At 41.3% G+C, this 26,807-nt stretch overlaps 1 protein-coding gene across 2 annotated transcripts in view; it reads right to left on the bottom strand.

Annotated features, from left to right (window-relative positions):
• Window positions 1-26,807, bottom strand: part of slc30a8 (solute carrier family 30 member 8) — a 97,625-nt gene that overhangs the window by 53,034 nt on the left and 17,784 nt on the right. Inside the window, exon 2 of one of the 2 annotated variants that reach the window (XM_062980067.1) lies at window positions 10,639-10,746. The exons of the other annotated variant lie outside the window; for it this stretch is intronic. Within the exon in view, the coding sequence (XP_062836137.1) occupies window positions 10,639-10,746 (108 nt within the window). The remainder of the gene's footprint in view (window positions 1-10,638; window positions 10,747-26,807) is intronic. 2 annotated transcript variants of the gene reach the window in all.

Raw genomic sequence — 26,807 nt, 5'->3', positions numbered from 1 at the left:
TGAACAAACTAAACTATAGTAAACATAGCAACAGTTAAAACCACTTTAAAAATTACAGAAGTGTAATCCTCTGTACACTCATATTTTGAAATAAATTATTACTGCAAGGCTTTAATACAAAGACATGTTTTGGCTTGGCACCAGAAAGAAAGCAATGTTGGTGCCTGTTGTCCTCCAAGTGGAGTCCTTGCTGTTGACCTCATATTTATATTGTCTTAAACGGTGGGACATAGAGGAGGAGTCCTCCTGGAAATGTCAGTTAACACATACATTTAGTAGGTCTATGCATTTCAGTTGAACTTTGATCAGTTTCTGCTGGCCAAATTTTGGAAGACTTACGGATCTGGCTTTGCATGCCTCCCATGCCAAATAGCCATTTCCGGTCCACAGCCGAAAGATCTGGGAATATCCATTGGCAGGAATGGGGAACTTATGAGGCTCCTCTTTCAGGTCCTGGGATCCTTTCCTTTCTTCCTTTCAAGGGAGCCTGGGTTTGAAGAACAGCGTTAAGGAAGCATCCTTTCTGGGATCCTTTCCTTTCTTCCTTTCAAGGAAGTCTGGGTTTGAGCAATGGGATCAAACATGATTGGCTGCCATGTGGTCCTGTAATGGCCAATAAACGTGATGGCTGGGCCCTTACCATTATGGCCATCTGGCCAAGCTGAACAAGCCAGATTGAGTGAAGGGAACTGACCACTCCAAATTTTTGCACAAGCCTAATATTTAGGATTTCCCATAAGGGAATTGATGGACTACTTAGGAGCCTGGGTGATATGGGTTTCGATTTCATTCTTCTGCTGCCCAGCAACTAGATCTTTCTTTATTATTAACTAGTGATCCCAGCCGTCAATTCAAGGTCATGTGGTGGATATAATGACATCTTAATACTGAACAACAATCAACTTTGGCAACATGATGAAACTTTGGATCCAATTCACAATGAAGGCATTATAGCTCTCCACTATTTGAGACAGAGAGAGGAAGAATGTTCTCATGCCCTCACAGCAATTGGCACCTCTGTATATGTGTGTGCCTGTGCTTTCAAGTTGCCTGTTGACTTATGGCAACCCTATGACTTTTATATGGTGGAAATAAAGTGGAATCATAGTGCTAAATTGTGTGGTGTGAAAAGGCTCTGGCTGTCTCAGGGTCCTTCCACACAGTCATATAACCCAGAATATCAAGGCAGAAAATCCCACAATATCTGCTTTGGGTTATCTGAGTCCACACTGCCATATATCCCAGTTCAAAGCAGATGATGTGGGATTTTATTCATCTATGTGGAAGGGGGCTCAGAAGTCATCCAGTGTAAAGATTTCCTCGTATAGTACAACCCACTTAGCCACAGGAGATGCATTTGTGGGAATATGCAAAATGGCATCAAATAGAAAATACGATGGAATGGAAGGACTACTGGTCCAAGAGTGCCATGAAATCATGCTGGAGGAGTTAGAAATTGCCTATACAGGACTTCTTTTTGCCAGACATGGATACATTGAGTTGTGGATACCTGTCTTGCAGATACTTTTCTATGAACCCCGGAGCCTGCTTCTTTAGTCTGAAGATGGAGGTGATGTTGATGCTCAATCAGCTCACCCATTCAGCTGCCCCGTTTTCCTGTTTTTACCTTATGGATTGCCCACCATTAAAGATCTCAACAATCATTTGAATCCTTGACTCTGAAATAAACCTTGATGATTTGTAATGGACACTTTCAATGAGAGAAATGAGTGATATGACTCAGGTTATCCTATTAACTTGATTCAAGGGATAGAGTTTAAAGGCTCAGGGGAAGACAAGTGAACCCCACTAAGTTCCTTACAATGTATTCAGGACATAATTGGATCTAATTTGCTTCTTAATGGTGCTTGGAATAAATAAACTCCTTTCCTGATTTGTGAGGCATAGTTTTGCAAAAGCCAGTCTATTACAATTTGTCTTTAATTTATCTAATCCCATATTTGGTTGTTGTGAGCCTTCAAGTCACTTCTTAAATCCACCTCTGAGGCACAAACAGGTGTTGTTGTTCAATATCAATAAAGTTTATTGCACTAGCCATAGGCCATGACATCAATAACATACAACCTTTATAAACACATTCCAATGTAAAGCAAAACCCGTTCAAGATTTAAAAACTAGTACATTAAAATTTTGCTGGCAGAAACCTAGCAATAACAGCGTCTAGTCTGTGACCTCCTTAACCATCTCCCTTTCCCTATCTGGTCTCCGGCGAGGTTTTTGCTACTCTATCTCTGCTCTTTTGGGCAGCGATTGCAAATGTAGCTACTTTTAGTGTTATATTTTTATCATAATCTGCTAGTAAGGCACCGATCACGGCAGATTCTTGCCATGCTGCCCTTTCTTCAAGGAGTGTTCCCAGGAGATTTTTTCTGGGATCATTATACAAAGGGCAGTGCAATAGATAGTGAGTTAGATCTTCTTTTTCCCCGGCGCCACAAATGCAAAGCCTTTGGGCATGAGGGATCCCTCTGTATCTCCCTTCTAGCCAGTTTGAGGGCATTGTTTGGAAACGCAGGGCTGTAAAGGCTTTCCTCAACTCAGCTGACGTTAGGTCTTGAAGGTATTGTTGGCAGTATTGGTCACTCTTTAGTCTGGGATACCATATAGAAAAACTTTGCTTTTTACTAATCTCTAAATTGTCGGCTGCATCCTTCTCAAAGATATTGTCCCTAATCGCCTTCTTGTCTAGCTGCATTAAAGTTGTTATTGACCCGTCAAAATATTGATGGAGCAAGGCTAGCCAGGATTGCACCCAACCTCCCCGTTTAAACTGTTCCCTCAAGCATTGCTTTGCTATGCTCTCCTCCTCCATTCCTAGCAATCTCTTCCCATACGAGATGTTTAGCTTGTGCATTCTGGCCTTGAGTGAGGGAAGATCTAATTCCAGTCTTAACAAGGCGGCTGGGGTCCCCGAGGGAAGGGCTAAAAGAGCTCTTGCAAACTTGTTCTGGATGCATTCAACCTGTTCTGTGTTACCTTGCCCCCAAATTTCCACTCCATATAACAGTTGGGGTAAAATTTTAGCGGCAAAAATCTTTACTGTGGGACAAACCAGTGAACCTCCCTTTGTTTTTCCAAAGGCTAGGATTGCTTTCGCTGACCTCCAGGCAGATAATTTGGCTGCCTCTATATGGTTCTTCCATTTACCGTTGTATGCGAAGTGTAAGCCCAGATATTTAAAACTATCACACTGCTCTATTGAGTGACCATCCAATTTCCAGGTGTGACTTTGCTTCCTTTTGGAGAATACCATCACTTTGGTTTTTGAGTGATTGATTGTCAGCTTCTCTTGTTTACAAATCCTACTTAGTGACCTCAAAAGTCTCCTGAGACCTATTTGCGTCGATGAGAGTAGCACCATATCATCCGCATATAATAGGATTTGGATTCTCCTGTTACCTACTGCTGGGGGAAAATATTCAGGAGAGCTCAACTCGGCCACTAAGTTATTCACGTAGAAGATAAACAAAAAAGGTGCAAGCAAGCAGCCTTGCCTCACTCCTCTTTTGGTTTCAATGTTGTTCGATAGCTTGCCTGATAGCCCTAACCTCACTCTTAGATCAGTTCCCGAGTATAGCTGGTGCAATAATAACAGCAGTCGTCTGTCCACATTCGTTTTTGCCAACTTTGCCCACAGACGTTGTCTATCAATTAAATCAAAAGCTGAGGTGAAATCCACAAATGCTGTGTAAAGGCAACCCTTTGGTTTCCTCAGACTATTTTGGATTAAGTGCGACAGCACAAAGCATTGATCTATTGTGCTTCTGCCTTGACGGAATCCAGCCTGTTCTTCCGCAATAATATTATTTTCCTCCGCCCAACTCTGTAATTTGTTTAACAGAAAGCTACCATAGATTTTTGATACTACATCCAACAGACTAATTGGTCTATAATTGTGGGGGTCCGTCCTATTACCTTTTTTATATAGTGGAACAATTATACTGGTTTTCCACCCGCTCGGAATGATTCCTGTCTGGTTGATATGTGTGAACAGTTTGGCCAAGATGGGGGCCCACCAGGAGATGTTACATTTGAACAGTTCTGGGGGGAGCATGTCCTCTCCTGGAGCTTTTCCAGCTTTTAATTTTTGAAGTAGGCCTTCCATTTCCTCAGAAGAAACTGGTGGCCAAGCAGGAGCGTCAAAAGGTTCGGATACCTCTCCCGCTGCCTCCGGGTCGTCAAATACCTCTCCAAAATAGGCTTCCCATGTAGGAGCTGAAATTTGGGAATCTAAGTGGGGTTGCACGGACCTTAGCCCAGAATGTACCATGTTCCAGAATTTGCCCTCATCCTTTTGCCTAATTGCCAGGTCCAGTTTGCACCAATTTTGCCTGTTGAATTCGAATTTCTTCTTTTTTAGTAGGGATTTATACTGTGAACGGATTACACTCAGACTTTTATAGGATTGTTCGGTCCCATTTTTATTGGCTGCTCTAATGGCCCGGACCAGGGTCTTTTTTTGGCTCCTGCATTCTGCATCGAACCAACTTCCTTTGCTGTGCTTGATGTCTTTAGCTGGATCTGAGTGAATCAGATGGGGTTTGAGGGAGGTAATAATTTGTTGATAACCTTCTATTGGGTCGATAGTGCTTTTGAGTATCTTGTCTCTACAAGTTTCGAGAGTCGGTCCGGTAAGTAGGTCTAACATCTTTTCGCACATGGGCCCTGACCATTTGAGTCGTCTGGGACCCGTGGAGACCAGGTCCAGCGGATAATTATTTGACGCACTGTCCTGCTCTACTTCTGTTTTTATAATTAATTTGATTGGGTGATGGTCACTTTCTGGGCGCATGTCCACTTTAAAGGTTTTAACTGCTGGTAACAACCCAGTTGAGATTATAAAGTAATCTAGAACACTTCCCCGTCTTGCTGAGTGGTAAGTGTATAGACCAGATGACTCCTCTAAATAGCTACCATTCATAATTAATAAAAAATGCTTATAGGCTAGTAAGAATAATTCCAGCCCATTCTTATTAATTCTCACGTCTCTTGAGTTTCTGCCAAGCGAGAACTGGTTCTCTAGATAAAGCCCAAAATGCTGCGCTAGATCCTCATTTGATTTTCCCATCCTCGCGTTAAAATCCCCTCCTAAGACTATGTTCGTGTTTTCCAAGTCCGCGGTAATGTCCCCTAAGGCTGCGTCTAGTAGCCTCCATACCTCTTTGGTCGAAGACGTTGAGTTTACTGGGGGCACGTATACATTAATACACAGCAGAACCTGTTTATCCCTGAATTTTATCTCTACTGCTAAAACATTATTGTTCGTGTGGTTAATCATAATTTGACATTCAGCTTCTATCTCGACTGAAACAAAAACTGCTAAACCCCCACAGCAGCGCCCCCACTTATGTCGCCTCGAGGCAGCCACTGCAAAACTCTTAAAACCCTGCAAAGTGAGGTTTGGAGTATCCTCCACCCAGGTCTCCTGTAACATGATGATAGAGAACTCCTGTAAATATTCTGTGAACTCTTTGTCCACTAGTTTTCCCATCCATCCAGCAATGTTCCAGGACAGGATCTTTAGCTCCTTTGCTGTTTTCATTTTTATATAGTTGTTCGGGCCTAAACTATTTAAATGTGACTGGGTGACTCTATTTTTGTATAGGTATGTAGGGTTCCCCTCTTTAAGGGCCTTTACTTTCTCTTTTTTTTTAGATACTATAGATGGAAAAAATTGGGTGATAGAAGTCTGTTTCAAACCACAATTTCCACTAGGTATTGTGGTTTGCATCTGAGGCCCTACCTTTTCCGGCCTCCTGTCTGGCCTTCATGCTGTTTTAATAATTGGCCCCCTGTTCTCTTTTTCAATACCCGTTTGTGTGTCCCAAGGCCCTATAGTAAAATCTTTATCATGGGCCACACATGGGTTAATAGTTCGGGGTTTCACCACTATCACCTCAGGGGACAGGGGGAAGTGATTAGGGGGTGGGTCAACTCTTTCCTCCGTGTTCAAAAATCTCATCCCCAGCCAGTCAATGTTATTCTGCACTTCCCTTTGCCCGACCCTTGCTCTGATCTGACCGTCATCGTTTAAATACTGTCTTTTGGAAATTATTTCTCTTAGGTGACCGCTTAACGCCTGCAATCTATCTAGAATAGCCCATTGCTCCTTTCCTGGCAGGTTCACATATGTCTCAACCAGTAGCTGTTCCTCTGGGCAAAACAGGTTTTCCTGGCCGGGGGTATTTTTCCCCTCCATTGTGGAGCTGGCAGCTTGGACCTCAAGGGGGCTCTGCAACTGTTCACTTCTCTCTGTCGTCGCTGATAGTTGTTCTTCAGAGTCCTTTATGCCCTCAGGGGATCCTTGGTTGAAGATCTTCTGGAAGAATCTTGTTATTGTGATGCCCTTTTTTGCAAATAGGTCCTTAGCTCTTATGATGAACTTCGCTATATTTAGGTCAGTAAAAGAAACTATGGCATCAGCATACAAAGGATCATTATACAAGAGATCAATCTGGTCTATATCAGTTTTGTACAGCCCCCCTGGTAAAACCGTATTCACAAGACTTATCACATGGGACTTGCGATCATCCGGACTTGAGAGCTTTCCTGGCTTGGGAACTTTGATGAACACTATCTTGTTTGGTATGAGGACCAGGTTCCAGTTATCCCCAAAATGTTCTCTGTCGCTTGTCTTTTGCCTGTAGTTTTGTTGATTGGTCCTTGGCGATTTAGGTCCGTCTGCTCTCACTGTTTTTTTTGGGTTTCTGTCATCCTTCTCTCTTGACGTGTTGGGGTCCTGAGGTTCCCAGTGTGTTTGTGTTGCCACATTTATGTATTGGGGGCCTTGCTTGATTTTTCTGGCTCTATCCATTTTCCCTACTTTGGAGACACTGTGGCTCCACTTTGAAGGGTCTTTTTTATTTGCCCTCATTTTTGTTGCAGAAGTTCTTGAGGGTGGGATTAATGCTAGAAGTTTTTTTAATCCCCGTTTGCAAAACCTAGTGCGCCCTGTTTGCTTGCATGTAATTTTGTGTTTCAACTTTCCTTTAATGTTCCTGGGGTTTTTTTTGCGCTTGCAGTTGACTGGAACTTGTTTGGTTTTATTTAGCTTTGACTGTTTTGTTCTTGTTTCTTTCGGGCTGGAGGAGGCTAAGTCCTGCCTGATTGCTGCTGGCTTTACCATGTTAGATTCACAGGTGCCGGATAACTCTTCAGCTTTAAGTAATCTTGCTAAGGTGCACAGGAGCCCAGTGCTTTCTTGTAGGTATTTCTTTATTACCAGCAAATCATTTGAAAAAGCATTAAACTTAGATTCGAGGTGCAGATATCCCTCCGTCCCTTCTTTTCCTTGTTGAAACACAAGTTGGGGAGGTTGGGGATGTTGCTGTGGGGAATTCTTGGGAGTAAAAGGTTCGAAATGCCCCTTTTTCAAGCATGGACCTGGGTGCTTTTCTGATGCTGGGTTCCAGCTTATGGGTTGTTTCACTGCAACTTTGGGATTCACAAACTCAGTCATCTCCTCAGCCAGGCTTCTCCCGCTCCCTGACTCCCCGGCATGACACCCTCCCAGCAAAAGCCCTTTAATGTTGCTCGGCCAGACCTCCATGTCCTCAGCAGGCAAAACCTCCAAATCCACACTCGCGTTCCCTGGAACCTCCTCATCCACAGCCTCCTGCTGTCCCTGGTGAGTCTTTTCTTTGGGGAAGAATTGCGTCAACTTGGCTTGTCTCTGTTTTTTCTCTGTTGTAAGGGAGTGTAATGGCAAGGCTTTCTCATTATAATTTTTTCTTGTGTGAACCATACTTAAACAAGGAAAAGTTCAACTTATCTTACAACTCCGACGCTCCTCCACACCCTTCCAAGGCCGTTTCACTTCAAAGACTCAGGTGTTGTTGTTGTTGTTCTTCTTCTTGTTGTTGTGGTTGTGTGAGTGCTTCAGTTAGACTACATGATGACCCTGGTAAAGGTAAAGATTTTCCCCTGTAATGAAGTCTAGTAGTGTCCGACTCTGGGGGTTGGCGCACATCTCCATTTCTCAGCCGAAGAGTCAGCATTGTCCATAGACACCTCCTAGGTCATGTGGCCAGCATGATTGCATGGCGCACTGTTACCGTTCTGCAGAAGCAGTACCTATTGATCTACTCACATTTGCATGTTTTCGAACTGCTAGGTCAGCAGAAAATGATGACCCTATCACAGGATTTTCTTGGCAATATGTATGTAGGTGACCATTGCCTACCTGTGAGGCTGAGAGTATGATTTCCATAACTAAGTGGGCATTCAAACACCACTCTCTCTGAGTTTTAGTCCAACACTCAAATCACTGCATCATGCCTGTTCTTCAAACAATTAACAGCAACAAATAAAGGCAGGGCCATTGTGTGTCTGAGTGTGAGGCTCTGGCTCAGGGTTCAAATCCTTGGTCTGCCATAGAAACCCACTGGATGACCCTGGCCAAGTCACACACTCTCAGTCTCTGAAAATTCAATGAAAGGGCTGCTATAAGTTGGAAATGACTTGAAGACAAACAATAAAAATAAAGAAATGTTGGCAATTGTAATTATAAACACACAATAACAACTTTTCAGCAGTTTTGTATAATACTTTTGGGTTAAAGGTCTTTTTAGAAACCTATGGGAGATTATTTTCGCTCTGAAATTTTCTGTGTCTTAATCAGATTCAAAGCACTCATCTATTCATTCCCGCCGTAGCTGTTTTTCATTTTCTCCTTCTTCTACCTGAGGCACTGCTGACTCAGATGCTATGATCTCTCTTGCCTCTATTACCTTCCTGCCTATATACTATATCCTGTTTCTTATTGCTTCTTTCACCCTTTGCCCAGTAATTCAATTTCACCCCCAACCTCTCATTCTTTAGCCTGTTACTTTTGTTCAGATCTAACGTCAAACTGTAAAATAAAAATATCCCAGAATTCATTACCTGGTAAATACCCAGTGAGGCTGAAATGTGGAAACAGAAGCTAAGAATGAGCCTCGGAGGCACAATAATAAGACAAAGGAAGCACTGTGTTTAATTAGGATATTCCATACATTTAACTCTGAACTCCTGGAGAGAATTGCATTGTACTTTATATATAATTTATGCAATGTTAATCCCTATGCAAACTGGCAGAAAGTCAGTACCTGCCAGGATTCAAATCAGGCAACTGTGAAGAAGCATTTCTTGGGGAGAACTGAGTGCTGGAAAAAAAAGGGAAAGTATTTTCTCCCTGACAGTTTATTAGTTTGACCATGGCTAAAAGTACTTCCATGTCAAGAATGAGTCATTGTTAGAAACTTCTAAAATAAGTGTTGCAGGTTATTGGCATTCATAGAGTCAAAGTGCTTGGATTTTTTTTTTTTGATTAGAAGAAACAATGATATGACTTCTACATAACTTTGTTGATAGCACCATGATTCTGCCTTAACTGCCTTGGGATCTTGGCTGAGCCAAGGTATGGAAAATCTTGAACTCTTTCAATGTCTTCATCATCTACATTAAGGTAAAGGTTTTCCCTGACATTAAGTCTAATCGTGTCTGACAGAGGGTTGGTGCTCATCTCCATTTCTAAGCCGAAGAGCTGACATTGTCCTCAGACACCTCCAAGGTCATGTGGCCAGTATGACTGCTTGGAGCATTGTTACCTTCCCACTGGAGCGGTACCTATTCATCTACTCACATTTGCATGTTTTCAAACTGCTAGGTTGGCAGAAGCTGGAGCTGACAGCAGGAGCTTACTCCACTCACCAGATTCGTTCGGCAGCGCAGCGGTTTAACCCATTGCACTACCAGGCGCTTCATCATCTTCATTAAGATTATGTAAATCATCTGCAGTCATTATTTTTTGCTTTGTTTAAGTGAAAACCAATACATTGATTAGAAAAAGTTAATAATGAAGGTAGGAACTCCAAAGGTTAGTTATATCAGATCTGTCACTCCCCAAATAAACTCCAACTCTCATCATCTCAATGGCTTGGGCATACTTACTACATTTACCACCTAAGGTAGTCTTCCCCAATCTGACATCCTTCAATATGTTGGGTTAGGACAGTGGTTCCCAACCTGGGATCCCCAGATGTATTTGGCCTACAACTCCCAGAAATCCCAGCCAGTTTACCAGCTGTTAGGATTTCTAGGAATTGAAGGCCAAAACCATCTGGGGACTCCAGGTTGAGAACCACTGGGTTAGAATTTCTAGGATCATGGAAACCATGGATGGTAGGAGTTGTACTCCTGGAGGGCATCAGGTTTGGGAAGCTTGTCACAGGTGTTGCATCAAAAATGGGCTCCATTATACATCAGTTTCCATACACGGCACTAATGCATATGTTTCAGTCAGTGCATGGATTTTGGGTAAACATGAGCTTGATTTATATCACTTCCTCTGTCCCTAATGCTAGAAGAGGGATTAAGATCTAGACAAGATGTTTATAGTAATGATAGCTTGTGGGGAAAACCAGTCTTTTGAAACATCAGCTAAAAGATGGGGTGTGTTTTCTTGCATGACTATGATGTGCTCTGGGTTTTACTCTGAACTTAAAGGCACTGTTGAAAGTGCTGAAGATTTTCAATGTCTCAACACTAAGAAAAGAAAAATAATGAGTGCTGATGATTTACATAACTTTAAAGTAACTCATGGAGACATTGAGATAGTTAATATTTCTTATACCTTACCTCCAGTGTGTTAAAGCACTGAGCTGCTGAACTTGCAGACCGAAAGGTCCCAGGTTCAAATCCGGGGAGCGGAGTGAGCGCCGAATGTTAGCTCCAGCTTCTGCCAACCTAGCAATTCAAAAACATGCAAATGTGAGTAGATCAATAGGTACCGCTCCGGTGGGAAGGTAACAGCGTTCCATGCAGTCATGCTGGCCACATGACCTTGGAGGTGTCTACGGACAACGCCGGCTCTTCAGCTTAGAAATGGAGATGAGCACCAATCCCCAGAGTTGGACACGACTGGACTTAACATCAGGGGAAACCTTTACCTTTACCTTTTACCTTACCTCGGTCATTAATCAGAACAAGACTGCAGTCAATAAATCGGAAGACTAGAGGTTCATTTACACTGTTGAATTAATACAGTTTGACTGCTCTGGCTCAATGCTATGTAAACCTGGGACTTATAGTTTGGTGAGGCACCAGCACTATTTGGCAAAGAAGGCTAAATGCCTTGTAGAACAACAACTCCCATGGTTCCATAGTATTAAGTCATGACAGTTAAAAGTTGTACTGAACTGTATTGATTATATAGTGTAGATGCACCCTAGAACTTGGAAGGGCTGTTAGGAAGGAACTAGAGAAGGTCCTGAAGTGTTAAGTTATATCATTGACTATTAAAATTAGCATCGTGTTTCGCATTTTTATGTGTGGTTGCAGAAGCTGGGCAGCTATGAAGGCTGATAGGAAGAAAATCAACTCCCTTTAAAATGTGGTGCTGGAAAAGCATTCTATGTGTACCATGGACCTACCAAAAAAAAAAAAAAGAGAGAGAGAGAGAGAGAGAGAGAGAGAGAGAGAGAATTTCTCCTATTGTTGAACTCACCCTACACAACATGATGACTAAACCGAGGCCCCATCTACACTACCATATAATCCAGTTCAAAGAGGATAATCTAGAATTTATATGGCAGTGTAAATGGGGCCTGGGAGGTCCATCATTCATAGGGTCGCCATGAGTCAGTCAACAAGAAATGGAGAGAAGTTGAGTTGGCATTGCAACAACAGTCTCGTCCTGCTCCATCAATATAGTTAGTATCTCCATAGAAGTAAAATTAATACAGTACTGGTTTCATCCTAACAGCTAAGACGGTTTTTTCCGCCTCACTTGTCTTCCGATATTAGACACCAGATGGCACTAGCATCTTTCCAATTTTTTTCAGGCGTATTTTCTTCAAGAAATTTCTTTTAAGTCCCCTGGTCAGTGGGGTTCTATGCAAATATTTGGAAAATTATGTATTGATCCTTCCCTAATGCTCAGGATTATAGGAACACCCCATAAGAAAGCTCAGAGTTAATTGGTTTTAGAAACCTGCAAATTGGCACACTGCATCACACAATGTTTCTCTCTGCCAAACACTTCAGAGAAATTATAGAGTCGTTCCGAAATGGATGGTTTTAAGGCATAGGCGGAATGTCATAGGAGTAACTTTATATCATGATGTTAACATGGCTCTCTTTCTCACCAAGATACCAGGGAAACTGCAAAAATATGGAAACATTCTGAACTGTTAGTGATGTTTTGTAAATGTATTGAAGAGTCTAGTTTTGTTGTTTTATGCAATTTTACTGTTCTGTGTAGTGGGATTGATAATGGCAACTGGGATTTAATTCCACATAGATATGTAAAGGACTACAGTGGATGTACATCCCTAAACTGCCATAGCTTCATCGTATGGATCAATACAGCACGGATGGGGAAAATGTAGTCATGGACCACATGCATCTTCTGAAGCTCCTTGACGCCCCGTGGTACTTGGCAAAGGACTTGGGAACGTTTTCTGAATCTTGTGGGAAGAAGGAAGGAGCAGAAGTTCTTGTAGAAGGCTTTATAATTTGTGGCCCTTTTACACTGTCATATAATCCAGATTATCAAAGAAGATAATCCACATTATCTGCTTTGAACTGGATTATCTGAGTATACACTGCCATATAATCTAGTTCAAAGCAGATAATCTGGATTTTATATAGCTGTGTAGGGGCCTTGGTCTTTGTTTGTTTAGGCCCCTTCTACACCGTCACACAAAATCCAGAGTTAACTCATATAATCCAGTTCAATCTGGATTATTTACTTTGATAATCTGGATTATATGGCAATGTAGAAGGAACCTCAGGCTGGATCTACACTGCCATATAATCCAGATTATCAAATCAGATAATTCAGATTATCAAAGCAGATAATCCAGATTATCTGTTTTGAATTGGATTATATAAATCTACACTGCCATCTAATCCAGTTCAAAGCAGATAATCTGGATTGTATACAGCAGTGTAGGAAGGACCTAAATTCTTCCATACGACTTTATAGTCAACTTCCAGAAAAAAATGTATTGAATGTACAGCATGATCCCTGTATCAATAGGGGATACTTTCCAAGTCTCCCCCCACCCCCATGGATGATACTTGGATAATCATGGATAACAGATAATCCTATATCTTGAATCTACTTGGGCTGGAAGCATACCATAGAATCACTGAAAGATTTAGAGATGCTCAAAAACACTTCCAACGTAGAATATCTCATACTTTGCTCAGCCAAATCTAAGGATAAAGAGGCCACACTGTAGTATATATTATACAGCAGAATGGGGCATATAAATCCATAGTGGCATAAGAAGTTGTACTACTTCAGTGCCATTTTAAAACATGATTATAGTTTTGTATCAAATTTTAGTGTGGATGTAGAGCATTCATGGTCCAGATGTGCTCCTCCAAGGTCAAGTATCTATCCCTTGCCCTAAATTTTGGATTTAGAGTTGCCCTAAGTCTGAAATTATTTGATGGCCAACAACAACAACAACAACAACAATCCTAATTAACTTGACAATCTCATCGGCCAAAAGCAAGCCCATACTTCCCACTGAAATACTGATGAATTTATGTTGGTCCTTCATTTTAAACATTGTGTTGTGTATTTTTTTTGTACTACAAATAAGATCTGTGCAGTGTGCATTTTCAAACTATGGTCCAGCCCCCCAAAAGTCTGAGGGACCATGAAATGTCCCTCTACTTAAAATGTTTGAGGACCCTGATGTAGAGGCTGCCTTGAGTCTAAATGCCATTATTCCTAGTTTGAGTAGATCCATTGAATGAGTGAGATTTATATTGGTGTTGACTTATGATTCGGCAATTGATTGAATGGATCTCCTCTACTTGGGACTCACCACGGGATTTTAGGTCTTGGATTTGACAAAAGACAGTCCTGAAAAGTGTTTCCATGGCAACTAAAAAGTTTAACTGATAGACAGAAGCAATAACTCATCTGATTTCCTCACCTCTCCAGTCAGGGCAAGCTACACCAAATCTGGAAAGTCAGTCACAATTTCCTTTAAAGTGTTTGGAATATAATGCTTTTAGAGGTGAGGAAAAATGAAAGATGGAGTATAGATTACAGTACTTCTAATCAGTTGTGGTGCAATCATATTAAAGTTCCCAAAACCAATCTGAAAGTAAGACCCATTAAATTAAATGAGCTGTACTTTCTGAGTAAACACATACAGTAGAGTCTCACTTATCCAAGACTCGCTTATCCAAGGTTCTGGATTATCCAAGGCATTTTTGTAGTCAATGTTTTCATAGAATCATAGAATCATAGAACAGCAGAGTTGGAAGAGACCTCATGGGCAATCCAGTCCAAACCCCTGCCAAGAAGCAGGAAATCGCATTCAAAGCACCCCCGAAAAAATATATCATGATATTTTGGTGCTAAATTCGTAAATATAGTAATTACAACATAACATTACTGCGTATTGAACTACTTTTTCTGTCAAATTTGTTGTATAACAACAAATTTTTGGTGCTTAATTTTTGGTGTTTTGGTGCTTAATTTGTAAAATCATAACCTAATTTGATGTTTAATAGGCTTTTCCTTAATCCCTCCTTATTATTCAAGATATCCGCTTATCCAAGGTTCTGCCGGCCTGTTTAGCTTGGATAAGTGAGACTCTATTATATTATAGGACCACACTGTTAACTGGTGTGAGATTGGCTGCAGCAGTCCTAATCATATCAATTCGCATGGAAGTCCTTTGGGTTCAATGGAGTTTCCTTCCCAGTATGGCCTAATCACCGTAAATGTTCCTAGTGAATCAGGGAATAGATACATATACTGAAGCTGAGGACCTTATCACACAACCTACAGAAAATACCTTTTAAGTAGTCAACCCATGGGTTAAATTGGCTCAAGGATTGGATACATAATGCATACATAGCTACCTCATCACACTCTGGTTCTCTCTCTCCAAATCAAATAAAATCATGTACCTTTGCCTTATTGTTGGATATCATCCTGGACTACGCAAGTCTCATCTATTAGTTATGTAGTGGATAGGTTAGAATGAGGGAAACCTCTCTCTATTCCATGCATGCCTAGATAGGCCTTTGCTGGTTTCTCTCTTCCTTCCTGTTTACATCCACTCCCCACATTGTTGATATAGTAATGTGAACCTCTTTAGGGATGAGGTAACTTCCTCTATTTAGATTGGAATGTTAATTGCCCCAAAGGCTCAGACCATGGGGTCGGGCATATATCTCCTCCTCCTTTGTCTTCTATCTAAGAAGGACACATTTTGCCCACTCTCCTGGCAAAATGTAGCTATTTAGATATTTGTTATTTTTTACCTGCTTACCTTCCTTAGATGCTAGCTTAGAGAGCTAGTTAGCTTCAAGAAACCTTTTCTATCCACAATGGATTTCTTTTTTACCTCAATAAATGTTTTTTGAACTTTCAAGGAGACTTTGCAATCCTTTGCCATCCTAAGAACAAAGGCTTCTCCAGCCTCACCACACATAAGTTTCTGCTGCTTATGAATCGTGGTTCTGCCACTCTGCTGTATTTTTGAGGAATCACCCCCGAAAGAGGGCTATTTTTTGAGTCTAACCGCTCATAGATTCCCAACACTTATCACATGGCCAATGGATAACTCCTCTCAGTCTGTCCAATGTTCCCTTCTATTAACCATCTCCAGATATTGTCAAATTGCAGCTCCCAGCAGCTCTAATCAATATAGTCAAATGTGAAGAATGCTAGCCAATTTATAGGCTGCAAAATTTCCAGTCCTGTTTTGAGATAATGTTTCTTTCTCAAAGACATATGTAAATAATAGATAAGCCTTCCTCACTGTAGTAGTTTCCAGATAGTGTTGGACTGTAATTCCCATCTACATAGGAGATGTAGTTCCACACATGCAGGGGGCCATTAGGTTAGGGGAGGATGCATTAGGTAATTCGTTGGTGAGCAACCTTCTGCCATTAATTGACGAAAATGTTTTAAATCAGTTGCAGCCCTAGAAATGAATAAAAAGTGGTGGATTTTTTTGAGCAAAGTCTCCCCGCTCCCCTCCCAGATGTTCGAGAGAAAAATTCTTTAGGACTAAAAGACAAGTAGTGACACCAATGGGTTTTCTTTCAAGAGTCTAAAGAGATGCAATAGAAATACACAAAGTAGTCACACTTACAATCTAGTTGAAGGGATCAAAGGAAGGAATACTTTAAGTTGCCAGGCCTTTCCAGCTTTCAAAAGCATCCTTTGTTGAAAAGCTTTGAAGATTGTGGGGCGCACAGGGAGACAGAAAGAGACGTGGTATTCAAGAGGGATGCATCCTTTAGCTAAAGGCCTCCTAAAGCATGATGGAATGTGCCCCTCCAGCAATGAACGTCTATGCGTCTGGGGGGGGGGGGGGAACAGTTGGCAGATAAGGGTGAAGTTTGGACAATGAGAAGTAAAATAGCAGGTTGTCACAAGTGAACTCTTTCCAGGCTGAAAAGAAAGCCTGAATTCTTCGGAGATCTCATGTGTCTGAGCTGATCTTGTTTTGTCAACGTGTCATCCGAAAGAGATTGGGATCATCTGTTCATCTTGTTGAATGAGAAGAGAAAGTGTGCTTCAAAGCCAAACAACAGAGCTAAACAAATATGCTAACGTTATTTCTGTCCTGAGGAGTGGTTCTTTGAAATCTCCATATGACAGTGGTAACAGAGAGTGGAAAAGCTTGTGTTTTGGACTACCTTTTCCATTAGCCACGCTGAGTTGGAGATTCTCAAAAGCTATATTCCAAAACATAGTAAAAAAACAGTGGCACCTTCTACACTGCCATATAATCCATATTATCAAACCAGATACTCCACATTATCTTCTTTTAATTGGATTATATGATTCTACACTGTCATATAATCCATTTCAAAGCAGATAATCTGGATTTTATATGGCAGTGTAGAAGGGGCCAGTGAAAGAAAGCCCTTAATGTAAATCAGTGCTCTGTGCTTTTTGTTATCACCATCTGGGTCTCAAACTAAATTCCAGAATTTCCTATGTAATCATCTGCACAGTGAAACCACTGTCTTCAATATCAATTACAGTAGAGTCTCACTTATCCAACATAAATGGGCTGGCAGAATGTTGGATAAGCAAATATGTTGGATAATAAGGAGGGATTAAGGAAAAGCCTATTAAACATCAAATTAGGTTATGATTTTACAAATTAAGCACCCAAACATCATGCTATACAACAAATTTGACAGAAAAAGTAGTTCAATACACAGTAATGCTATGTAGTAATTATTGTATTTACAAATTTAGCACCAAAATATCACGATATATTGAAAACATTGACTACAAAAATGCATTGGATAATCCAGAACGTTGGATAAGCGATTTTGGATAAGTGAGACTCTACTGTACTTAAATGGTCAGCGTAAATTACCTCTTGCCATAGATATGGATTTGTTGCTGACTAGTGGTTCGTATACAGTTTGGGATTAATTTAGTTTGACGTCAGTTTAACTGCCATGGCTCAAGGCTATGGAATCTTGGGAATTGTAGTTTGGTGGAGAATGCTAAAGACCTTGTAAAATTAAAACTCCTACAATTCCATAGCATTGAGCCAAGGCAGGTAAAGCAGTATAAAACAGCATTAATTCTATAGTGTAGATGTACCCCAGATGTCAAGCTTAGAATCTATGTAAAATCTAGCCAATTATGTAATATGACAACCCTACTAAATGCGTACTTAGCTTCAGCAAGACTCCCTTTTTATGTCACTTTGTACCACGTAGACAGAGACGCTGTCACAAGTATTATGCTTGAACATATCTGTTTCATGCCTATAAAGCCCTTCCTGCTGTGCGCTGCCACTTTATTATGTGCTAATTCTCCTGTGAGGATACATATACTTTTTATGGCAAATGACACTTCTGGTTTCAGAGCCTGGAGAACAGGGATTCTCCAAAGTAAACTTGTTGAAGGACACAATATACAATTTTTTAAGAAGAGGGGAAGAAAGACTAATTCCCAAACAAAGGAAGAACGCAACAGGCTGCATTGCACTAAAATAATGGGATCTACAAATGAGAGATATATGTGATATATTGTAGAGCACAACTTTCTGATCACCTGGGCCTTTGCTATTATCAGTATAATGGGAAGGGAAGTTTAATTTTCCTGCCACTATAATATTCTTAAAATTCATATTTTGCCTACATTGTACAATTAATACTGTTCAACATCACTTCACCTCATTGCTATAGAATCCTGAGCATTATACTTTTACAAGGTCTTTAGCTTCTCTGACAAATAGTGCTAGTAATTTAAGGTAAAGGCAAAGGTTTTCCCCTGATGTTAAATCAAATGGTTGGTGCTCATCTCCATTTCTAAGCCGAAAAGCTGGTGTTGTCCATAGACACCTCCAAGGTCATGTGGCTGGGATGACTGCATGGAGCGCTGTTACCCTCCCACCAGAGCAGTACCTATTGATCTACTCACATTTGCATGTTTTCGAACTGTTAGGTTGGCAGAAGCTGGGGCTAACAGAGGGAACTCACCCCACTCCCCGGATTTGAAACACCAACCTTTTGGTCAGCAAGTTCAGCAGCTCAGGAGTATAATCCGCTGCGCCACCAGGCGCTAGTAACTTGTTAAACTACAAATCCCATTATTCCATAGTATTGAGCCATGGCTGTTAAAGTGGAGTCAATCTGCACAAAGTTTACACTTTAGATGCACCCATAGACGCATGTACAATACATATATGCATTTTTTCATTTCCTCCAATCGTACCTGTTTGACAGGAGAAGTCCTGATCAAGCTTCTTCGATCCCACTTTTCCAAATATTTTCAAAATGTCTCTGTTTTGTTTGCGCTTGCTTACTTCAGTTGCTGCAAACTGATGCTCCTTCTGCACTGCCACAAAGCATGGTGTAGGAAACATACTAGCCTGGGGCATCAAACGATACACTTCAAAACGCATTAACACAGCCAACCCTTTGTATCCCTTTGTATCTGCATCCATAGATTCACCCAACCATGGCTTTTAAAATATTGAAAAATCCAAAAAGCAAACGTTGACTTTACTCTGCATGGAGCAAGACCCTGCTGAAGCCCCCTGCCAATTCTTGGATCCTCAGATCTCCAGCATTTGTTTGTGTGTGTGTATGTGTGTGTACACTATTTCACCATTGTATATAATGAGGCCCCTAGTGGTGCAGCAGGTTAAACCACTGAGCTGTTGAACTTGCTGACCAAAAGGTCAGTGGTTTGAATCTGGGGAGCGGGGTGAGCTCCCGCTGTTAGCCCCATCTTCTACCAACCTAGCAGTTCGAAAACATGCAAATGTGAGTAGATCAATAGGTACCATTCTGGTGGGAAGGTAACAGAACTCCATGCAGTCATGCCGGCCACATGACCTTGGAGATGTCTGCAGACAACGCCGGCTCTTCAGCTTAGAAATGGAGATGAGCACCAACCCCAGAGTCGGATATGGGTCAGGGGAAAACATTTATCTTTACCTACGGTATATAATGGGATTTGAGCCTCAACATATTTTGGCATCCTTCAGGATCCAGCAAAGACACCCCACCCAAAAAAACCTGCTGTAATTTGTATTCAATTCAACAATGAGAGAAATGAGGCAAGACAAAATGTTGCTCTTCCCAACAGGGTCTGGCAAAAGCAAACCATTGCAGCCTCTTCTAGAATCTCTCTCCTCAATAACCCTTACCACCTTGACCACAGCCTGATGCTGTTTGGTATTACATATCCCAATTTTAAACTCTGAAAAGTTGGAGCCCCCCCCCCCCCCCGCATCATTGCTGAATTTCTGTTTTGTAGCATAGAATGTTTATTTATTAACTGGATTTGTAAAATTCTCTTGTGCCTTCCGTAAAGGATTCAAAGTGCCTCAGATGTTAAATGAGGAAGGGTGAATCAATTCTGCTGATCAATGCTATTCTGTTTTCATTGGATCTCATTCTTTGTGTTGAAATGGGTTGTATGGACATTATTGCACCCTAAAGTGACATTCTGCATGTGGTCCAAGCAGTCTATAATTTTGTTTTTTAGGTTTTTAAAAAGAAAAAAGAAAACATCAGTGGAGGTCCAAAATGATTGAACTGCTGAAATGTTCGTTTGCTAATGTTCAAACACACAGAAGAGAATAATTTGCTGGATATGCGGTAGAATAAACATGTTATTGAGAAACTGACAAATAAGAAATACGATATCCTTTTTAAAAACCAATGTATGTGTATGTGTGTGTGTGTGTGTGTGTATTTGAGTTTTTCCTGCTAAAAATATAATGAAAAATAATGAAAAAATTAATGGAAACTGGCCTTCTATTAATCATAGAATCATAGAGTTGGAAGAGACCTCGTGGGCCATACATGGCCAACATGTCTCCTCTCAGCCTTCTCTTCTGCAGGCGAAACATGCCCAGCTCTTTAAGCCACTCCTCGTAGGGCTTGTTCTCCAGACCCTTGATCATTTTAATTGCCCTCCTATGGACACATTCCAGCTTGTCAACATCTCCCTTCAACTGCGGTGCCCAGAATTGGAGATAGTATTCCAGGTGTGGTCTGGCCAAGGCAGAATAGAGGATTAGCATGACTTCCCTGGATCTAGACACCAGACTCCTATTTATGCAGGCCAAAATCCCATTGGCTTTTTTAGCTGCCACCACATCACATTGTTGGCTCATGTTTAACTTGACGTCCATGAGGACTCTTTGCTTCAGTTTTTTTTTATTTTACAAAAATCTTCTTTTGCGGACAAGATGCTCTGTGCATGTTCAGAGCCAGTGTCAGAATTTCTGCAAAACAAAAGTTGGCAAAGTCTCAGAAAGCATCGAATTCATTTAGCAGGTTAGTTGCAGGTCATACCTTTTTTCTTTTTCTCTGGATGGATCAAAACGTCGAGGCAAGAAAGGGATTGTGAGGAATAATATCTGCTAAAATGAAAAATGATACAGCCTGAGAAAGAGATTTAGGGCTGGGGTGGAAGGGGGGAAAATCTATAAAGTCAATGATGATTCAGAAGTGCTGAAAAAGCTGCTGAGCTTAGAACTTCCGGAGGTGATAGATTGGACATTTGGCAACATGCATCATGGTGTGCGGCATTTCGGGATGGTTGCCTGAATTCAGATTCCCCCAGCCTCCTGCTTTTTCACCGAAATTGCCTGTCAATAGTTGACTCCCACAGAAGGAGATGCAGTGCCCATTCCTATTGTGTTTACTCAAGTATAAGTCTAACTAGACTCAAAGGGGTTTACTTCCAGGTAAGCAGGATTCCATTGCAAATGTGTCCATCCGAGACAGACTTTCCTCAAAGGCGGACACAGAGTAAGCGTTTTACCAGGGCCGCTTGTTAAAATGCATGAGAGTTTCTTGCTGGTTGGTTCATTGTAGCCTCAAGGCTACTGGAGGCCTTCCTCTGCAAAATGCAATCTGCAAGTGGAAAAATTCAACCAGGATTTCCAAACTCGAAAGAGCTGATGAAATGCAGCCATGGCTGAGCTTTTCAGAAGTTCCTATGTTTTGTAGAAAGCTGATGGAGCTTCGATGGTGTCTCAAACTAGACTGAAACCAAAGAACAGTCACCAGCACTTAAGGGACAGTGGGATACAGGTTAATGGGGATCAACAATGCATCTACACTGTGGATCCAATGCAGTTTGACTCCACTTGAACTCCTATAGCTCAATGCTGTGGAATCCTAAGAGCTATAGTTCTGCAATGTCTTTAACCTTCTCTTCCAAAGACTGCTGGTGTATCACAAAATTGCAGCTTTGAAGATTCCTTAGCACTGAGCTATGGCAGTTAAAGTGGTGCCAAACTTTATTCATTCTACAACAATGGTTCTCAACTTGGGGTCCCCAGATGTTATTGGCCTTCAACTCCCAGAAATCCTAACAGCTGGTAAACTGGCTAGGATTTCTGGGAATTGTAGGCCAAAAACATCTGGGGACCCCAGGTTGAGAACCATTGTTCTACAGTGTAGATGCACCCCTAGAGATCATGCCTAAAATATATATATTGTCAGATCTGAAGGTTTGGCCCTGGGTCTCCAATTTCCATGGTTAATTTCTAAGCAAGGTTGCAAATCCTCCCATTTTGGTGGTTTCATTTCCAGACAAGGAGAAAGGATTGTGTACAGACTGCATGTAAGTTAAAATCCACTGATAAAGTGCAGATTTAAATTCACAACTTAAAATTGACCGGCTTGGCTTGCTGAAAGAGATGGGTCTTCAATTGTGTCTTAAATTGAAGGTGACCATGGAGGCATACTGGAAGACCCAGAAGCTCTTAGGGAGGTGTTCTCTCAAGCTAAAAATGGCAATTTCTTTATTCAGTTTTTCACTTTCATGAGAGTCCTGTGCCCCTAACCCCAATAAATGTGGAAGGCTAACTGTATTTATAGCATGGATAGATTCCATTCTATATAATATAAATATAGAATCACACAAGGCCTTAAAATTTCTTCAGCTGGGCAGCAGCCCTAAACATAATCAGATGGAAACATGGCATTCACACCAGAGAATTGGTTTTCTAGTCCCTTATCTTGATAAGGCTGCTGAGAAGTATCTGGGAATCTTCTATGAGTATTTAATATTTCAGACTTTCATCAACAGCTTGACCTTCATGGTGTTCTTCATTTCTAGCATTCCAGTGGGAAATATAAACAGACATTCTTTCTCACAAGAACATTTCAAACCAAGACATTTCTTTGGCATGCATTTTAATGCAAACGTTTCTAACATATACCTGCATGTAGACAGAAACACAGTGGCACTTCAACATTGACACCCTGTTAAAAAATACTACAGAGCACTTTGCTAATCCAAAAATATACCCACGTGAATATATTACACTCAAATACACTCCAAATTATGTACAGTGGGAGAAATGCACACAAAATGCATAATTTTAGAAGCATCTAAACACTTACTCAAACGAAAATGAAACTTAAGATAAAAAGAATGAGAAATTGAGTAAAACCAAAAACAGATCAATGTGTCCATCTCTATCAGAGCCCCCTGACTGGAAATTGCACTGCAGCAGTTCCAAACAACTATCTGTCTTATTTTATTTCATTTTTATCCCAGTTTCTTTGCAAGACGTTTAAGGTGGTTTCAAGGAGTTAAATACCCTAAAGGTACTGCTTCCTATCTAATCTTGGACGCTAAGCAGGGTCAGCCCTGGTTAGTACTTGAATAGGAGACTACCAACAAATACCAAGTACTGTAGGTTGTATTAGAGAGGAAGGAATCAGCAAAATCTCCTCTGTTTAAGTAAAACCCTATGAAATCCATTTAGATGTACTGTATAGATAAGGCATACAATAAAAAGGGACAAGCAAAGTTATCAACTGTGAAATGCTAGAAATTTCAAAACTGGAGAAAATTTCATGGTGGAAGATTAGCATTTAAGGCAGTGGTTCTCAACCTTCCTAATGCCGCAACCCCTTAATACAGTTCTTCATGTTGCAGTGACCCCCAACCATAAAATTATTTTAATTGCTACTTCCCAACTGTAATTTTGCTACTGATATGAATTGTAATGTCAATATCTGATATGCAGGATGTAGTTTCATTCACTGGATCAAATTTGGCACCAATACCCAATACACCCAAATTTGAATACTGGGGGGGGGGGGGGGGATTGATTTTGCCATTTGAGAGTTGTAGTTGCTGGGATTTATAGTTCATCTACAATCAAAGAGCATTCTGAAATCCACCAATGATGGAATTGAACTAAACTTGGCACACAGAACTCCCATGACCAACAGAAAATACTGGAATGGTTGGTGGGCATTGACCTTGAGTTTGGGAGTTGTAGTTCACCTACATCCAGAGAGCACTGTGGACTCAAACAATGATGGATCTGGACCAAACTTGGAATGAATACTCAATATGCTCAAATGTAAAAACTGGTGGAGTTTGGGGAAAACAGACATTGACATTTGGGAGTTGCAGTTGCTGGGATTTACAGTTCACCTACAATCAAAGAGTCCCTTAAAACCCACCAATGATAGAACTGCTTCCAATGACAGGCTGAGAGATCTTCAGCCTTCTCTGCCAAAAGGGTCACCTAAGACCATCAGAAATATGTGTTTTCTAATGGTCTTTGGCGACCTCTCTGAAGCCCCCTCATGACCCCCAGGGGTCCGAACCCCCAGGTTGAGAAATGCTGATTTAAGGGGACAAGGGGTCCTGTAGCCATATCCCTTAGTGATGCTTATGCCTCTTCCCATTTAATTCTCTCTCCAGCAACACTAGCATTTTATTTGTACAACTTTTTGTAACTATAACATTTCTGGTCAGGACTATGCTAGGTCCTGAACTTTCAAGGCCAAGGCATGAGAGCTAAAGGCATTCTTTTGTCACATCACAGGAAGTCATGTTACATAAATAATGATACAAGGAGCATTCCCTGGTGCTGGCATTAAACCGGGATGCAATAAACATTGACCATAGTTGCACTGAATATGCCTTTTAAATCAAAACACCAAGTCTAATAAATGAGAATGAACTCATGTGGTTTGGAAAACAATTCTCTCACCTTGAACATCCTCCTTCTCACCCTGATGATGCGAAAAGATGCCCTGAGAAGCAACCCTTAGTGAAGTCAATTGAGATGTGATTTGAACTCAGATTTCCCCCATCCAGCTCCATACAAAGGACATGAGGACTGCCCTCACTTGTATTTTCATCCCATAATGGCCAACAAGATATCCATAGGCAACTTCAATAGTTGGACATGAGCACTATACTACCACTTCAGCCTCTAATATCGCAACAACAGAGGCTCTGATACAGGTGGCATTATATAAACTAGGAATGGGCAAACTTCGGCCCTCAAGGTGTTTTGGACTTCAACTCCCACAATTCCTAACAGCCTGCCAGCTGATAGGAATTGTGGGAGCTGAAGTCCAAAACATTTGAAGGGCTGAAATTTGCCCATGCCTGATATAAACCATTACCAGACAGAATAGAAACCAAGATCCACAACTGTACTATTTTATTTAAAACCATGGGAGATCCATTCCCTGAACTCCTGACAATGTGTCTCATTGCACCCTGACATGGGAACCTTGCTTTGTCTGTTGGAGGCAGACATCCCCCTCTGACTCACAGATGGAAAAATGCAGCTTTTGTTATGTGTAGATCTGAATCCGCCCAGATGTTTGTGTTCCCTTCCAGCCCAGTACTAAATTCTGACAGATAAAAACATGAGATACAGCAGACACAAAATCCTCGTCTTTCATGTGGCGGGATGGGTTCGGCTTGGAAACATAATATCCAATTAACCACCAAATGATTAAAAAAAACATCGACTTGACCCTTGGACTGAAATTGGCCTTCTTGGGTCCCTTCGGCTAAAGCTCTTAATTCTCTCCCAGACCTACAAATATTAGTCATCAGACAAATACCACAGAAGGACCCCTTCCCATGCCCTTTTTACTGCATACCAGCTAAGTCACTTTATCCAGTGATGGAAAAAGCATGGTTGTGTATGTTTTTATCATCCGGTACTTAGGAATTCATAGAAAAATTTAGAGTGGGGTTGGTGACGAGGTGAAGTCTGCATCCTATGTTACTGTTAAGAAGTCACTCAAGAGATGGATGACTGGAAGGCAGATAGTTGTATGGTAGTGAATCCAGTTCAAGACCTTCACAGGTAATCCAGCAAAATGAAAGATGAAAAAGGAAGAAGATCTTAAATTGGTCCAGGTGTCCTTAACAAAGGTAGTCGTCCAGGTAAGCTAAGCCAATGGGGGGCAAGAGTCATGGATTGCAGCCAGTCCACAGGTCAAGATCACACTAAGGCAGTGGTTCTCAACCTGGGGTCCCCAAATGTTTTTGGCCTTCAACTCCCAGAAATCCTAACAGCTGGTAAACTGGTTGGAATTTCTGGGAGTTGTAGGCCAAAAATATCTTGGGATCCCAGGTTGAGAACTACTGCACTAAGGCATCAGGGAGAATTTGGGAGTTTTATAGGCTCTGGACACCAGGTGCTTAATGAGTCAACATTTCCTATCTAGCAGATGCTGGTACCTACAAAGTCCTTCCTTATCTTTTTAAGGAACTTCAAAGTTTTGCTGAGTAGAGGGTTCCCCAACCATTTCAGCACAGTTCCTCACCTTCAGAGAGTTCAGTTCAGTTCAGCAATTTATTACGGTCTATGACCGCAGAAATAGAGAGACTAGTAGCCCAACTTAAACCGGGAAAGGCACCAGGAGAGGATGCGATCCCGCCCGAGGTCATCAAAAATAATTTGGACTTCTGGTCGCCTATCCTTGCATCTCTATTTACCTGTATCGACAAATACGGCCAAATACCCAAGGACTGGGGGATGGCAGTCATTGTACCCCTATATAAAAGAAAAGGGAGGCAGGACGATCCGGCAAATTATAGACCCATTAGCCTCCTTAATACTATTAGCAAAATATATACAAGACATCTGTACTGGAAATTGCTGGACTGGATGGAGCAAGAAAACATACTTGCGGAGGAACAAGCTGGCTTCAGGGAAGGACGGTCCACCATCGACCAGTGCATAGTATTACAGCACCTTATAGAAAAATATACCTCCCAGAGAACATCGTCCCTCTATGCTGCATTTATAGACTTTAGAGCAGCCTTTGACTCTATCTCCCGTATCAAGCTATGGGGAAAACTTGGGTCCACTTCAATAGATAAACGACTCCGGCAACTAATACGTTCCCTACATGAAGGGACCACACTGAAAATAAGATGTAGCTCTCAAGGCCACCTTACTAGGGCAGTTGAAACAGAGAAAGGCGTTAAACAGGGATGTACTCTGGCCCCACTATTATTTAACTTTTATATCAACTCCATG

The sequence above is a fragment of the Anolis carolinensis genome, chromosome 4, assembly GCF_035594765.1.
Source record: "Anolis carolinensis isolate JA03-04 chromosome 4, rAnoCar3.1.pri, whole genome shotgun sequence".
Lineage (NCBI taxonomy): Eukaryota > Metazoa > Chordata > Lepidosauria > Squamata > Dactyloidae > Anolis > Anolis carolinensis.
This window is presented reverse-complemented; position numbering and strand designations above follow the sequence as displayed.